General features: G+C 31.8%; 4 protein-coding genes across 5 annotated transcripts; 1 reads left to right on the top strand and 3 right to left on the bottom strand.

Annotated features, from left to right (window-relative positions):
* Positions 1–3298: 3298 nt before the first annotated feature.
* On the bottom strand, positions 3299–4239 carry LOC110991360 (synaptobrevin homolog YKT6). The gene is made up of 2 exons (XM_022256697.2): positions 4063–4239; positions 3299–3965 (listed from the first exon to the last, which is right to left on the bottom strand). Exon 2 carries the CDS (start codon positions 3947–3949, stop codon positions 3353–3355), a length of 597 nt encoding a protein of 198 aa, XP_022112389.1. The 5' UTR covers positions 3950–3965; positions 4063–4239; the 3' UTR covers positions 3299–3352.
* A 986-nt stretch (positions 4240–5225) lies between these two features.
* On the bottom strand, positions 5226–7722 carry LOC110991375 (mitochondrial tRNA-specific 2-thiouridylase 1). Its single transcript, XM_045628645.1, has 5 exons — positions 7478–7722; positions 7058–7408; positions 6721–6947; positions 6461–6628; positions 5226–6307 (listed from the first exon to the last, which is right to left on the bottom strand). The coding sequence occupies exons 1-5, from the start codon at positions 7551–7553 to the stop codon at positions 5996–5998; spliced, it is 1134 nt and encodes a 377-aa protein (XP_045484601.1). The 5' UTR covers positions 7554–7722; the 3' UTR covers positions 5226–5995.
* A 4625-nt stretch (positions 7723–12347) lies between these two features.
* LOC110991348 (proteasome subunit beta type-2) lies at positions 12348–13669 on the top strand. The gene is made up of 4 exons (XM_022256685.2): positions 12348–12572; positions 12867–13060; positions 13242–13404; positions 13484–13669. The coding sequence occupies exons 1-4, from the start codon at positions 12467–12469 to the stop codon at positions 13633–13635; spliced, it is 615 nt and encodes a 204-aa protein (XP_022112377.1). The 5' UTR covers positions 12348–12466; the 3' UTR covers positions 13636–13669.
* A 489-nt stretch (positions 13670–14158) lies between these two features.
* LOC110991347 (transcription initiation factor TFIID subunit 8) lies at positions 14159–16061 on the bottom strand. 2 transcript variants are annotated; one of them, XM_022256683.2, is made up of 7 exons: positions 15983–16061; positions 15731–15896; positions 15553–15651; positions 15287–15474; positions 14954–15104; positions 14582–14716; positions 14159–14340 (listed from the first exon to the last, which is right to left on the bottom strand). In XM_022256683.2, exons 2-7 carry the CDS (start codon positions 15876–15878, stop codon positions 14222–14224), a joined length of 840 nt encoding a protein of 279 aa, XP_022112375.1. In that variant the 5' UTR covers positions 15879–15896; positions 15983–16061; the 3' UTR covers positions 14159–14221. The 2 variants fall into 2 exon arrangements, with proteins under 2 accessions (XP_022112375.1, XP_045484551.1); XM_045628595.1 differs by lacking the exon at positions 15983–16061 and having other exon boundaries at positions 15731–15963.
* Positions 16062–16415: the final 354 nt, after the last annotated feature.

The following is a 16415-nucleotide window of genomic DNA, read 5'->3' as shown; positions in this document are numbered from 1 at the left end:
TTAATATTGATGTAAAATTAATATATGTATTTTTATTTGAACTCTCGTTTTATTTTTTATATTTACGAGAAAATATTAACAATCTTATAATATTTATGAATGGTAAAAGTTCATACATATTATCGTATTCGTAGTTAAACTTAGGTAGGAAGGTATGTTACCTAAATAATATTTTCTGGTCAAAACACCTTGTATGCAATAATTAACATCCGTATAACCTCCTGTCTTTCCATCCTTCCACATATAAGCGTGTTTGGCAATAAACAAAAAGCAATTTTGCCCTTTGTTTATTGCCAACATTATTTATGAAGCATACTTACTCAAAGAAAATATTTATTTCTACAGATACTGAAAAATATATGTAGTATTACAGATATTGTAGAGGAAGAAGGAAGCGCTCAGCTGCGACCAACGACGCCGGTTTTAAAATGTTCACTGTATTCGTTTTTTCGTTTTCAAATTCTAGAACGTTCCTGAATTAAAATTCAGTCTCTTCTTCTTCCTTCTCCTTCGCTTATTCCGTCCTTGTCTCACACGCAAGAAGTTTCACTCTAGAATGAATCTTCGTGAAAAGGGTATATCCAATCCTAAAAACTACTGTATATGGTTCTATTAAAAACTATACCACGTGACTACCCTTGCGCTGAAACTTTCTGAAAAAATAAGTATTTCCCTACTGAAAATGAAGGTAACTTTGTATACATAACAATTTCCTGGTAAGAAAAAGAACATCTCAATAGTCAGTGGCCAATGGTCGTATTTCAGTAACTAAGAAGAAAAAACTATAATGAAATAGTTATATGATACAGTGGCACTCATTTTATCATTAAAGTTACGAATCATTGGGTAAGGTTAAATAAGTTGATGATACCAAAAAATCAAGATGCCGAAATTATCCAAATTCCCGCCCTCCACGCACGGCGGCAACTTCAAATGTGGTTTGGAACGTTAGAAAATTGGTGTTACAGACGATTTATTGTCTTACCCCATCTTTCATCTTGCCCCCACTTACTTTACATATATTTATTTATTTATTCACACTTCGTTGCTAGAAAGAAACACAAATAACACAACATATATAAATTACAAGGGATGCCACGGGCGGCCTTATCGCTAACAAGCGATCTCTTCCAGGCAACCCTAGTAAGAAAAGAAAACAATAAATAAAAAAAATGATTACTGCAAGAAGTGCACAACCAGTCGTTAAATATAAAAAACAAAATATATTTATATTAATCTATAGAACCTTAATCTAGAAAAAAAAAAAAAAAGTAAAAAGTGCACATGAATCATGATAATCCAATTCAAGATCGGTCTCACGTCAGTTAGTAGTTAGTACGCAAGTATATATCATCGCGGCTTTCAAGTTTAGATAGTAAAAATAAGGACTTGACCACTTCGTATATAATATGCAAGTTAAAGGCGAAGTTTATGTTTAATGTGGATAAGTAAATAAAAAAAAATTCCACTACCCTATCTCACCAGTCGCCATATTTATAATAATACTAAAAATCTCAAGAGAACACAGCCACATATATCTTTGCCTCTGCCAGGTCCTTCAAACAAGAAAATACCTACTAGTGAAAAGGCTGAGTACATTGCCAGATTTGGCGAGACATTGGTCCGCCTCCCTTGGGGGACTCAGCCTTTCGGTCTCTCTTCAAAGCTATCCAAGGGAATTAATATCGGCCCTCCGTTCCACCCCTTCACAGGATCCATAACTATCTGGTCCATACCGCGAATGAGAATCAGGCAACCCCCTTATTTGTGCTGCAATCTTGTACTCCTGAGTTGGCTCCGGTCCTAACGCGTTGTCATATACCATCTCCGCAGTAAAAATGATATGCATAAGTAATTAATTACTAAAGTGAAACTCCGGAACATTTTTTTTTAAAGGGTTTAGTAGTAGTAGTTATAGTAGTAAAATGGCTGATTTCTTTTGATAGGTTCTTTGTTTTGAAATTGGTGGTAGACCACAGTATTAAAAATTTAAAAAACACAATGATTAGATAATATAATAAATTCGAAAAACTAAAATTTATTTAAAAGTTTGGTAGTCGCGTGAACCAAGACAAAAATAAAAATTATTTTAGGAGAAAAAATATATAAAAATAAATAACGGCTGATCTTTATGCCACATTTATTTGCAAAGTTAAGCTAACTTTACTATATAAAATAAAAATTCGTTATCCAAAACAAAACATTATATTTAAATAAAAATCATGTTCCATAATTATTTAAAATTCATCACAGAAAGACTACAAGTTATGTTCAGATATTTTACTTTATTATGGGCACCTGCTGTTTCACGTTACATCTCTGGCCTGGAGAGACAATCGCCGAAATATTACGTTAATAATGATATTTTATGTATTTTGACTCCAAGGCTTCATAGATATTATTAAACTATATGCAAAGGTTGTAAGTTTCTAAGGTCCCAGCAATAATATGTGTATCTGACAAAATTATTAACAGAATGATAAGAATGTGAACTGTACATTACACTTGATTAGACAGCTTTACAGTTAACATGCAAATCTTTATCTTGTAACTGTTTTGCTTGGGAGTACAGAGCTCAATTGCATCTTGAACACTCTCCAAGAAAATGTTACCATTACATTCCAAGTACATAGCTAATAATATATAGTTAATATATAAATTACCATCTAGTAACAAGATATAGACAAACATTAAACTACATAAGTAAAGTGGTTTCTTCACATCCTTTTGTTCTCTTAACATATATTTTATGAAATAAAATATTGCAAACATGTGTCAGCCAATGAATTTAAAGCCAAAGGTTAAACCATATTTGGAAAACACTAATTGTAAGGGCAACCTCTACTTTATAATCAGTATTGATTCATGCTATATAATTGGCAATATAAATATAACAATATCTACTAGAATAGTACTACAGATACATTGATATAGAAGACCATACATAATACACATTGCAAATAGCACACACTAATATTTTTGTTACATAAGATAATTTATTGAGATTTCATACATTTTATAATATTGTACATAACATCACTCATAAAAATGGTACTAATAATTTAGTGGCATTGATTTGTGATTTCAAAAATGATTCATTCGTGATAATCTCATTTATATTAAGTTTTCTGTAAGGGCTTTACATAATGGAAATCCATATCAGTCTTACCTAATTTATAATATTTATTTTAATACATATATCATGATTATACATTTATCTATACTCAAAAAATGCTAAGAACAAAGTGACTCATCTATAACGCACATATTTAACACATTACATATAAAATGCTTTTCATACTGTTTTAGGCATATTTTTTATTCAGTAATTGGACATCAACATCAAAATCCCTCAAAAATTACAACAACTATTTGTCTTACGAGCAGTCTTGTAGAATGCCTTACTATGCATAGAAAGACTATTTGATTTTTCAACTAAGTCATCCAATTTTTCTCCTCTCTCTAACACAGCTTTAATTGTGTCATGAAGAATAATTTTAGTTTCATCTAAGTCATTCTGTATTTTAGTCAAAGCATCTGCTTCCTTAGGATTCTGATATTTAGCTAAATATTCTGGGAGGACAGGAAAGTCAATAGTTGTTTCATCTCCAGTCTGCCAAATTGCCACTGGCACTTTAGCAGAAAAATCATCAAGCAGTTTTGTTATAAGAGTATGTGCAACTCTATTTGGATACTCATGATCTGATATAAGAACCCCCGCAAGGTTATCTCCTCTTACATATACTTGAACCATATATTCACCTTCTTTTACTGATTGCCTAGAAGCTTGATGTGTTCTCTCAACAATTGTTTTACTCACAAAAGTCATAAACTCTTGAACAGAAGATCTTTGGAAAAAACTAAAGCTTTGTAAATCATATGCTGCTTTTAAAATAGTGGCACTGGTTACTCCTTTATACAAAACAACAAGTCCATATACCTTCACCATGATCAATATTTAAAGTCTGTAAAGTAATTAAGAAAAACGTTAATAGTTCAATTATTGTTATGTTATTCAACTTCATTAATCACATTCTTTTAGATAAAGTGAAAGTAACATACCTACGTGTAATAATAATTTTATGTATCTGCACTTAGCGTTACAAGTTTTGTGAAACTAAATATTGCAATATATAATGTAATTATAATTTTATCGTATATAATATTGAGCGTTATTTTTAATTCGTTTTATCAAGCAAATTTTAGAATAATTATTTAGTTTCAGTCATTGCTGTCAATTGTTAAATTGTCAATGATAATGTTTTTTTTTTTTTTTTTTCCCCTTTGGCTCTAACACTGTTTGTGCATTAGCCAGCGTCAAGTATGGGATTTTTATAATTCGTTGTTTTAATTATTTACAGTTTATGCATAATGAAAAAACTAAGGAAACCAATCGCGACATAACATAAATAATTGAAAGCGAAATAAATTTACAAAAAATCAGAATAATTAATAATGGAAAAAAATCAAAATTATAGTTTAATGTTATTATTTACAATAAACATACTTATAATACTATATACAAGGGGATTTAAATCTCGAAGAAGTAAATAAATATTGGTAGGAAGGGGAACGGACAGAGAAACTAAAGAAGTATATAAGGAAGAATGGTCATATTTAGGACAAGAAAAGAAAACATGATTCAAGTCAGAATAACTCTCGCCACACTCACAGGCGGTACTAGTTACGATACCGAGTTTGTGCAAATGAACTGGAAGGCTGTTATGTCCCAGACGCATACGGATTATAGTAGAAGTGGCAGTTTTACCAAGCGACAATTTGGCAAACCACGGCTTCCTGGGAACGGAAGACTGTATAGCATACAAGAAACGACCCTTAATCCGGCCGTTCTTTTCCCAACACATATTCCACGATTTGTGGAGATATATGCCGGGCAAAGCAGCAAGATCATGGCCATAATTCTTGTACGGGTATACGTCACCGGTCACAGTAGCACTGTTAGCCAAACTGTCAGCTTTCACATTTCCAGAGATACCACAGTGACTAGGTATCCAACAAAATGATACTAAATAGTTGTGTAATTGGCATTGCAACAATGACAATGTTAACCAGCATGAACAATTGACCTTATAAATTTTTACATAGACACACAATACAGATTATGCATTAAAGTCAACTTTGCTTGCCTATCATTAATATTGTGATTTCATGATTTGTGTCATTTATGCCAAAAAATTATACGATGATTAAATAAAAGCTTAGAATATTGTAGGTATATTAACAAGTGAATTTCCTTTCTTACTTTATTTCTTAAAACTCCAGGTACTAAACTACTACTATTTAAAAACTTAAATAGAAAGATATTATGGGATAAAAATGCTCATAATAAATAAAATTCAAACTGATGTTGAAACAAAAATTTAGAGGAACATTAATCTATTCAATATAAATTATTAGTAGAGATCTTCCGAGTTCCGACTATTACATTGGCTGACTAGTAGCCAGTCAGTTGCAAAAAGCCAACTAATCGGCCAAATCATTATTCGTGCGTGCTATCGAGCCACCTTTCTGCCAGAATGTCAGAACATGTTTCGTGATTTAATTAATTGGTTAAATATTACAATTCAATACCTAACCTAACCAAACTAGATAATAACTCGTTTTTTTGGACAGTTATTTAAAATAAAATATTAATATACTAACCTAACCTAACCGAACTAGATAATAATTCGATTTTGGACGCTTAAATTCGTACATACTATAATCAAATTCAAGGCATTGAATTGTAAACCCAATTAATTTCGTTATGTAATTTTTCGTTTAGCTTTATAGTTTAGTCAGAACATCACTTATTATTAACACTCAAGAAAAAATATTGGAAAAGGTGACATTATTGGAAACAAAGAGCTTTCTGCTTTATAATTAATTTTAGCAAATTCTATTTATTTTTATAAATAAATTTACAATCATAATAATATTAACATTCACAATGTATACATGACTTTTGTATTAGCCTTCTATAAAAAATTAAGACTTATTCAATTGAAGGCAGTTTAAGGTTTTTATGAATATCTTTTATCTTTGCACTACCATAACATACATTACTACTATACAGAACCCCATATTGCCCTTCTGTTATTGCTCTTAAATTTTGCTCTAATATTATTGTTAAACCATCAGAGTTTGTAACTACCCGGCAAGGTACTAAAGGCTTAGTATGTTGGAACCTGAAATAGGCTTTCCATACACTTTTCTTAACTAAATCTACCGGTTCTTCAGAAATCCAGTGAGGGTGGTAGGTGTAGCAAATATTATTCCAGAGAGCAGGATGTTTAGTACCCGCAACCTGAAAAGGAAAATTGCAAGTTCTGTAAATTTTGAAAAATTCTGCTTCATGTTAGTTTCTAGGCCCAAACCAATTACTACAATACTATACATACACCTCTTTAGATATGAGACTGTAAATATAATATAACTTGAAATTAAATATTACACTCACAACATAAATATTATTAGAAACAACATCTTTTTTAAAAATAAAGTATGCATCTTTAAAGCTTTGCAAACAACATCGTTGTCCTATTGTCCAATTATGGATACCAGTATGCTCTCCCACAATTTGTCCTGTATCAATATCAATAAAGTGTCCATTCTTCTCAGGAATAAACTAAAACAAAGATATACAAAATTGGTCATTTTAAAATCAAAACTACCAGAATAATAATTATGGCCTAATTGTCATGTTAGAATGGACTTTACCTCTTGAATGAAATTTTTGAATTTCTTTTTGCCAATAAAACATATTCCTGTACTATCCCTTTTTCTAGCAATATTCATAAGACCTTTCTTTCTTGCTATTTCTCTTACTTCACTTTTTAAATATCTTGCTAATGGAAACATACATCTTCTTAATGAGAATTGTTTTACTTGGGACAGAAAAAATGTTTGATCTTTATGTTTGTCAAGTGGCTGTAGAAGCTTTACACCTACAAAAAAGACTTCCTAAATTTTTTGGCCTTAAAATATATAGTGACTACACAATAGCTATAAAATATGCTTACTGATAATAATATTGCTGTTTAAAATATCAACTTACTTTCATCTTCTTTAAAATTCTCTAAATATGGTCCAAAAGTTGTATTAGCATAGTGGCCAGTTGCAATGGCATCTACAGCTAAATTGTTCCTGCAATGTTCAAAAAATCTATCAAATTTAATATATCTGTTGCAAAGTATGTCCGGATTTGGGGTCAATCCTGATTCATATTCCTTTAATAATGTGGTGAAAACATCATTCCAATATTCTTTTATAAAGTGCACTCTGTGTAGAGGAACATCAAGCTTACGACAAACAAATGATGCATCCTCATAATCTTTCTCATCTGAACAAAAACCGACTTCGTAATTATTGTCCCAATTTCTCATGAAAACTCCTTCCACCTGATAGCCTGTTAAAATAATAATGTTAAATTATTACTAAAATCTTACAGTAAATAATTGAATATTTAAAAACGTACCGGCGCTCTTTAACAGAAATGCTGTTACAGCACTATCTACACCACCAGAAATACCCACAGCAATTTTTTTGAACATGTTGTGCTATTATTTTTTGTTATAATGTGAAAAGTATGAAATATCAAATAAAAACTATGATGCTGGTCTTAAATAATTATTTATTATATAATCAAATGTTTTTGGTAATTGGATAAAAGATGGCATATTTTTTGTTATAAAATGAAATACCTAATTGCGATTGGTGAATTCAGAATTGTGACTTTAGAATAGCGACTTAATTCAGTAAATGTATATTGTCAAATGCCAAATTACTAAATCAAATTAACAATTAGCAACATGACCTAAATCATAAAGTATAGAAGTGCTTAAACATACATGTAACATTATATTTATTATTTATTGCATTAAATGATCGCATTATGATATTGTGGCACAATATAATATGAGGTTGGGGAGAATTTCTTTTCGTATTATAGTATGTATGAACATGTAATGAAATCTCTTTAGCTGCATTTATTGTATCTAGCTGGTTGGTATCATTAAAAGATTAAATTTTAAAGAAGATGATTCCAAGTTCAAATTAGAAAAATGTGTGATTTTTATTAATTTTTCGTACTGTCAAGATTAGTTAATCTAATGAAGATATTCGATACATTTTAAAATTTTACTACATAAAATGTTTAAAAGGAACGCATGCCGCAGAAATAATATTGCGATGTTTATGGACATAGTGCAGTGTCTGTGAGAAAAGCACAAATTTAGTTTAAGCGTGTTGAATCCGGAAATTTTGATGTCAAAGATATACGTCGCTCTGGTCACCCTCTTACGGATAAAATGGGTGACATTTTTGAAAAAGTGGAGCAAGATTGGCATATCAGTAGTTACGACGTAGCTAAAAAAGAGGGAATTGACCAGAAAACAGTTTTGGCGCATTTGAAAAGCTTGATATTTGGCTTCCTCATGAGCTCACTGAAAGAAACCTAATGAACTATGTACTCCTATGTGATTCTCTATATACGAGGCAATGAAACCGAAACATTTTTGAAGAAGCTTATACCTGGTGATGAAAAGTGGATGACGTACAACAAGAACATGCGAAAAAGGTCGTGATCAAAGGCTGGTCAGGCTTGACAGACTGGTGAAACCCGGGTAAACTCGCAACAAGGTGATGCTGTGTGTGGTGGGATTGGAAGGGCATTATTCATTATCAGCTGCTAACACTGGGCAGGACCATCAAACCTGAACTCTAACAAACAAAACGGACCAAATTTAAGTCTAGTTGCAGAAATTGAGTCCACCTACCTAAAAATTGATGAGATTTAGTTAAATAAAGAAGTTGTGGGGAAGCGGCCGGAATTACTCAACAGAAAGGGTTTGGTTTTTCATCATGATTACGCTAAACCTGATACATCTTTAGCCACTCAGAATAAATAACAGGTTGGCTGGGAAGTGATAATGATAATGCATCCACCGTAGAGTCCTGACCTTGTAACTTTAGATTTTCACCCTTTCTGGTCTCATTAAAATTCTTTAGGCTGTGTCCGGTTAACATCACGCGACGACTACCAAAACCAATTGTCGTGGTATTTGTACATAACAACCCTTTCAGTAATATTATGCACATTTACTATAATGTTGGGATTGTGTTCCGCTATTTTATCCCCTCTGGGTATCCTCTTCTTAAGTTCCTGCACTATTGGAGGTATTAGGTTTTGCTGTAGACTCAATTTCATTATAAAGTGGTGAAAGTTCGTACTTGCTTTGTTCGTAGTACATGCATTTCATCACTCTTATATCTTTTGAAGTAATATGGTTTTTCGAAGGAACGTAGATTCTGAAAGCTTTTGACGTTTCAGAGTATCCCACAAACATCCCTGGAATTGCTTTAGGTGCAAATTTGTGACCATTATATCCCTTTTTCAAAACAAAAGTCTTACTACCAAATATGTATAGATAATTTTTTACACAGGGCTTTCTACCATCCCATCGTTCAAATGTTGTTTGATTTTTAATGGCATTATTTATGTTTCTATTTGCCAAATTTGATGTAGCCACTGCCTCGCCCCAAAGTTTCAATGGTACATTTGCATCTATCATCAATGCTCTTGCTTTTTCTAATAGGGTACGGTTTTTACGCTCAGCAACTCCGTTTTGGTGCGGAGTATAAGGTGCGGTAAGACGTCTTTGAATGCCACACTGTTTTAAGTAGGTGTCAAACTGCTTATTAACATATTCAGTCCCGGTATCAGATTGTAAAAACTTAATTTTGTTACCTGTGTGTGTTTCCGCTAACTCTTTGAACTCTTTAAATTTTTGAAGTACTTCGCTCTTATTTTTCATTAGATAAACTCTACAGTATCGACTATAGTCATCTATAAAAGTAACAAAGTATTTATTTCCGCGTATGGTGGGCGTCTGAATAGGACCACACACATCGTAGTGAATGATTTGTAAACATTATGTCGTTCTTTGAGTTGTTTTATTACGTGGAGCAGGTTCACGGTGCAGTTATGCTTGTATGCATACTTCACAGTCATTCAAATCTTCCGATGCATCAAAATTTAAGCCGATTAAGTTTTCATGTCTACGTGCATATTTCAGATCATTTACGTTCATGTGACCCAGTTTTCTATGCCAGTCATTAATACTTGATAAAGTTGTTGATTTCTTCGGAAGAGAACTTGTAACCTCATCATCATTGACCAAACAGTTCCTTTCATCTTGATCTGGATGCACATAGTAAAGACCGTCTTGAAAGTCCGTCGCAAAGTTAAGTTTTCTGGATGTACTATCTATTGTTTTAAATAAGTCTCGTTGATAAGTTATATGAGACGTGCAACCACTGTCTAAAACCCATATGTTGTTTTTAAATTTCTTATTATTTGTAAAAAAAACACTGCATTATGTAATTATTTTTATGGAAAGAATCAAATTTCTTAGCCTGTTTACCTTTATTTTCCTTCCAGCACTTTGTTTTGTTTGAACAAATTTTATGGTGTTTGTGTTTAAAGATATTACCTCTTCGTTTACAAACTTTACACGATGGCTTTACGGGCAGGTCCTTTGCTTGCATAAATGTCTTTTAGTGTACTCCAAACGGCTTTTGCAGATAGGCATTTTTTAATTTGGTTAAGCTCAGAGGGAGATATCATAAGAATTAGTTCCGATCTAGCTTTTCTGTCACCTTCTGTTTCTGCTGCACTTGGATCTTTACTCAAAGGAGTTTCAATGTATTTCTATAATTTGTTTCATACTAAGACTGCTTCATCCTGTATTACCCATGTATCATAGTTTTTTTTTGTAAGAGGATCTATTCTTGCGATCGACATTTTGTGTTTCGCTTTTTCTTTTTTTTTATTAACCACGCTCTGCTACCATGTAAAGTTTTTAAACAAGTCGACTTGAAAGATAGATCAGTTTTATAAAGCTTTTATTAATTATAGGGAAATACAATACTTTTCTGTAAGACATTTTTTTAATCAACCTAACAACATTTTTCTTATAATATGTTTGTTGCCAAGGCAACTTCTTATATGCCTAATGCCAGTATATACAATATACATACTTCACAAAATTCCATAGTTCCTTTTTCAAGGCTCAACCCATTTCCGGTATGGAACATTCTCGTATTTTTAAATAATTGTTTAGTTGCCATTAATGCTTTCACTGACCTCTATTATTGAATAGACAAACTATATTATAATAAACAAATGATTGTCTAGTGCTGCACTAATTGATGACGTCAGTATCGATATTGAATTCTTATCGACAAAATCCAGCTTTGTACAAAATTTTGAAATTATCTCATAATTTTCCTGCACAGTATTTTGATCAGAAGTGGGGCTTCTATATCAATGGGATCATGCCCCTACCTACAAGATGACAAAAAGTTATCGAAGAAAATGGTACCTACATATTTTAGTTAATTGTAAATGAACTATTGTGAATTTTCTTAATAAATGCGAAGAAACCTAACCTATTATAATACAATACCCAAATACATACTATAATATATAAACCTCTTTTATATAGTTTTGTAGAAGGAATTTGATCGTTAATTATTGACAATGGTTTAGAATATAGTTTAGGTAACAAGACTAAGGGCAACGTTTAAAATCAAAAACAAGAAATAGCACTGATTCCCTTACGTTAAAAATGGATAAGGCTATCTATCTAAAAGTATAAAATCATTTCTTATAAGATATTGTAGTAAAAAATTTAATTTGCTTAAAATGAAAGTCGAAAATGCCGTGTCTGTATTTGATATAATAATACTCGTATGTATCCTAGATAAATATTTTTGAGGTTACATAACGCGTAACGGCACCAGTCTGCCGAACTTCCCTATCAAGCTCTTCTCTCAGTCTATCCAGCAGGCTCCGACAGCGATATTTATATTTCGAACTGACGCTTTCCCGTCCAGCCATCGTGAGCGTATATCCTCAAACTATCAGCGTTTTTTAAAGTGATTATAAAAATATGATGAATGAAGAAGAATATGATCCTTTGAGCATTACATAATTAAATAGTACAACTAGATTATTAGCACAACTTATCACTTCTGTAACCGGTAACCTTTTTTTTTAATATAGGTTTAATTCGACAGTGCTCAATCTTCCTTTTTGTTCGATTATGTTTAAGATGTACCATATTCTGATGATTTTCAAATTAACCAATGTACCGATTTTTCATTTTGTGCAGTAATTATTCTACTTCTATATAACATTAGTAGCGATTAAGAGGGTGTAGGAGTTATTTGAAAAATAAGCCAGAAAACTTTAGTCTAAGTGTACCTTATCTGTTTAAATTTTAAAACTATTTATTAAGTTTAATCTATAATGACAAATGACTTGACAATATAGAATTATAGATTCACATTTCACGGGTTGACGTTTGTATAGAATCTAGCTGATCACCCGACGTCGTTTTATGCGTGATTTGTTTGGAAGTTTTGCGGCTTGCATTTTTACGACTAATATATACAAGAAACAATGTCGAACATACAATTACAATGTCTACTTGGAATCCAAGGCAAGGATTTCGTTATGATAGCTGCTGATCAGACAAACAGTCACAGTATTATGGTCATGAAAGATGGTGAGTTAGCACTTTTTGAATTAATTTTAAAAATTATATCATCATCGTTAAGACCTTAGTTATCTTAATTGTCATATAAATTGCAGTGCATTATGTTAAATATAACTGATTCTTCCAGTGAAAAAGAATTTTATAGGTTGAAGAACCTACAAATGTCAATCATGTAGGTTTCTCACTCCCTTGCAGAGGTAATAGTTTTTGAAACATTTTTCCTTTACAATTTTTTTGATAATACAGGAGGTATCTTGTCATAAGTCAAGTTCAATTACTAGTAAAGAAAGCTTTTTTTTTCAGATGAAGAAAAAATTTATAAAATATCCAACAAGCTTGTCATGGGAGTTGCTGGTGATTCAGGAGACACAACCCAGTTTGCAGAATACATAGCAAAAAATATCCAACTATACAAAATGCGTAACAGTTATGAGCTTGGTCCATCTGCTGCTGCTAACTTTACAAGGAGATACTTGGCAGAGTACCTTCGGAGCAGTGTAAATAAAAATAAACTTTTCATTAATGAATATTTACATGTTGCACATATTATATTGCCTATGACATGATATCTCTGGCATATAATGAGTCTTCACTGATTGACCAGTGATTTAAGAATTTAAATTGTCCAGCACATTGAAAATGTTGTTGCACTTTAAATGCAAATTGTTTTGTTTCCAGACACCATACTTTGTGAATGTTTTAATGGGTGGTTATGATAAAGAAAATGGCCCAGAACTTTATTTCATGGATTACCTAGCTTCCAGTGTGAAGGTACCATTTGCGGCTCATGGGTTTGGAGGTTTTCTCAGCTTGAGTATCATGGACCGACAGTATAAGAAAGGTAATACCAGCTTAGAACTACTGGCTACTAGTTATAGTATAACTGATATAAAATTAATAAAGTTGTATATTAATTTCAGATTTAAATGAAGAAGAAGCATATGATATATTAAAACTATGTGTTCAAGAGGTGCATCGGCGATTGTTTGTGAGCTTACCAAACTTTCAAGTTACTATTGTCAATAATGATGGTGTAAGAACCCTGCCTGTTATTAATTCTAAATCTTCATAATATTTTTCTTAAGAATATAGATTTTGAAAGGTGATTTTGTTTTACTTTATTACCCATATAAAAATTAATAAATTAGATTTTGAATATAAATAATTAACTACATAAAGAATATTATATGTATAAGAAGATTCATAAGATGAAACATTGTTAGCACTGCTTTCACAAAGCACTATGACTACAGTTACAGCCCATTTATTCAATGGACTGAAGTTGCAACCAGCTTAGTCATTCTCTTTGAAAATGATAATCTTGTAATTATACATGCCAGCATTGAAATAATAATTAAATATTGATTAACAAAATGAAATAAATTTTAATGTCAAACAGCCAAAGTGAGACTTTAACTTTAGGGTTTGTGATGTTACCTACAACCAAGACAATTTACCATTTAGACTCATAATCTATCTGTACCCAAAATGTACCCATGCCAAATACAAGTACTTTATTTGTTATTAAAATATGTAGTTTACAGAGTTCACTCTTTTCCATAAAAATTGAAAGTCATAGATTAATACTCAATGAATGAATTTATGAAAAACATTTTATTGATTGATACATAATTGTAATAAAAAGTTAAGTAGTTGTTTTATCCCCCAGATTTAATTCTATCTGGGCTAGATGGTAATGTAGAATCAGGATTTTCTGATTGAGAATTATTTGCATTTTCACCATCCCCACCATTCTCTCCTTCATTGTCTGATTGGTCTGAAAGTATCAAAAGCACAATGTATACATTAATATAATGTTTATTGTACTTTTGTCCAATTACCATTCTATGATTTAATAACAGCATGCACATGTTTACTAAGACGTAATTTAAGGGTAAAATAAAACAGATTACTAAACTAGATAGTCTTGGACTCTTTGGACTGGTATAGTCTTGTGTGTCACTTTGAGTAACTGTTGGGAAATGTGGTTGAAGTATACACTATTGTAAATAATTTACCTTTTTTCTCAGCTGGAATATCTTCTGTTCTATTAGCAACTTGAAAGTGATATTCTAATTCATCAAAGTCAAAGACTTGGTCAGTTGGTAGTAAGCAAGGCAAGTATGCCGGAAAGGTTGGCTTACATGCAATCACTGAAAAGCATAAAACTACATGAAATAAAGGAAAAATTTCTAACAATGGTTTTTCAAATAAGTGACTCCTGCCATTCTCAAAAAAACACAGGAAATATAAAAAAACCGACAGACCTGCCCTACATTTAAAATTTCATTGAAAATGAAACCAAATCAGGGCTTCATTATAAATATTTGAATCCAAGGTTGATTTAAAATTTGTTTGTATACAAAATAATAAAGGTGTTATCCCCTTACATGGAAAAACTTGGTTGTCTTCGGTATTAAAGAGATTATGTGTTTCACTTGTTTTTGCAAGAAATTTTGTCAATGCCTTCTCAATATCTCGTTTCTGATTTGCAGCTTTTTCTCTTATTGCTTCATACTCAGTCACAGGTTGCTTATGTGTCTGAAAATGTGTTGTTTATATTTTACTATTTCTCAAACTAGCCAATCAGAACTAAAGATTTTCATAGATTTAATTATTTTCACCCGTGTAACAGAGGTTAATACCTCTTACAGTAGTTTTCTTTGATTTAAAGACAGTTAAAATTGTTGCAGGAAATTGCAAATATTTGAAGAAATACTTACTGGTGTTCTTATGTAAGCATGCGGATCGGGAAATGCTGGTAAGTGGAACGGTATGTGTGGAGATGGCTTAGCTTTTGAACCAGCTGACAACATAGCAGGTGTTCTAGGCACAGGTGCTTGTTGTGGTGGCTGAATTACATGTCTATTTGGCCTTGCTGCATATTGCTCTAAGCCTTGAAGACTTATTCCTATCAGCAATTGAAAAATTAGCCAAAAATAAATGTTATATCAGTTATTTCAGTTGTAATAAATATATTGTAACTTGCCCATATTGATAAGCGCCAACATAACATCAGCCAATACAGGTTCCACTCTACCCGATAGTTCACAGTAGCGATTTGCTGAGTTACCAACTTCTGTAAAAACTGAAATATTAGGAATAAAAACATTAAAGTGTGATATGAAACAGCCATATAAATTGAGAATTAAATCGAGAATTCTTACAGCATTGTAACATCTCCGTCAACGTCTCTAGGCTAATTTTGTCTACTGTTTCGAATCCACTTTCTAAAAGCACAGTTGATACAGCTATGTTAAGTATTCTTCTCCGAGCATCACCATTACTTTCAATTTTTTCTGTTGTCTCGGACATTGTATTGATTTCACAGTGCTATAAATTAAAGAAATTAGAACTTGAAATCAAAAACTATTTTGCAACAAAAATTTGTTTATTAATTGTTTGTCAATTTAACATACATCATGAAGCTACTCCTAGAGCTAAAATATTTATCACAGATTGTTCATTGTGCCAATTATAAGTATCAGCGTCAAAAAAATGAAGTCAACAGTCAACACAGACCACATAATACATAGATACATACAGTTTCCTTCTACATCTCTGATAAACAAACCAAATCGACCTTAAGCGTTTACTTCGTCGTAAGTATGGCATTTACACACTCGTACTGCCCACTTTCCTGCTCACTACAGCCGAATGTAAATGCGGCATAAAAACTAATACCTAATCTGAAAATTCGCTTTTGTTAATGGTTAACGCTCCTTACAATAATTGCACTAAATTAAAAAAAACCCTTTCAATATCATATTTAAAAAGTAGTAAACGTTACATTTTTTTCAATGTAGCAGCGTTTTAAGTTCATAGTAAAAGAAAACTTTAGTCATTTGTAAC

The sequence above is a fragment of the Pieris rapae genome, chromosome 6, assembly GCF_905147795.1.
Source record: "Pieris rapae chromosome 6, ilPieRapa1.1, whole genome shotgun sequence".
NCBI lineage: Eukaryota > Metazoa > Arthropoda > Insecta > Lepidoptera > Pieridae > Pieris > Pieris rapae.
Note: the sequence above shows the minus strand (reverse complement) of the source record. Positions and strands in the feature narration are given on the sequence as shown.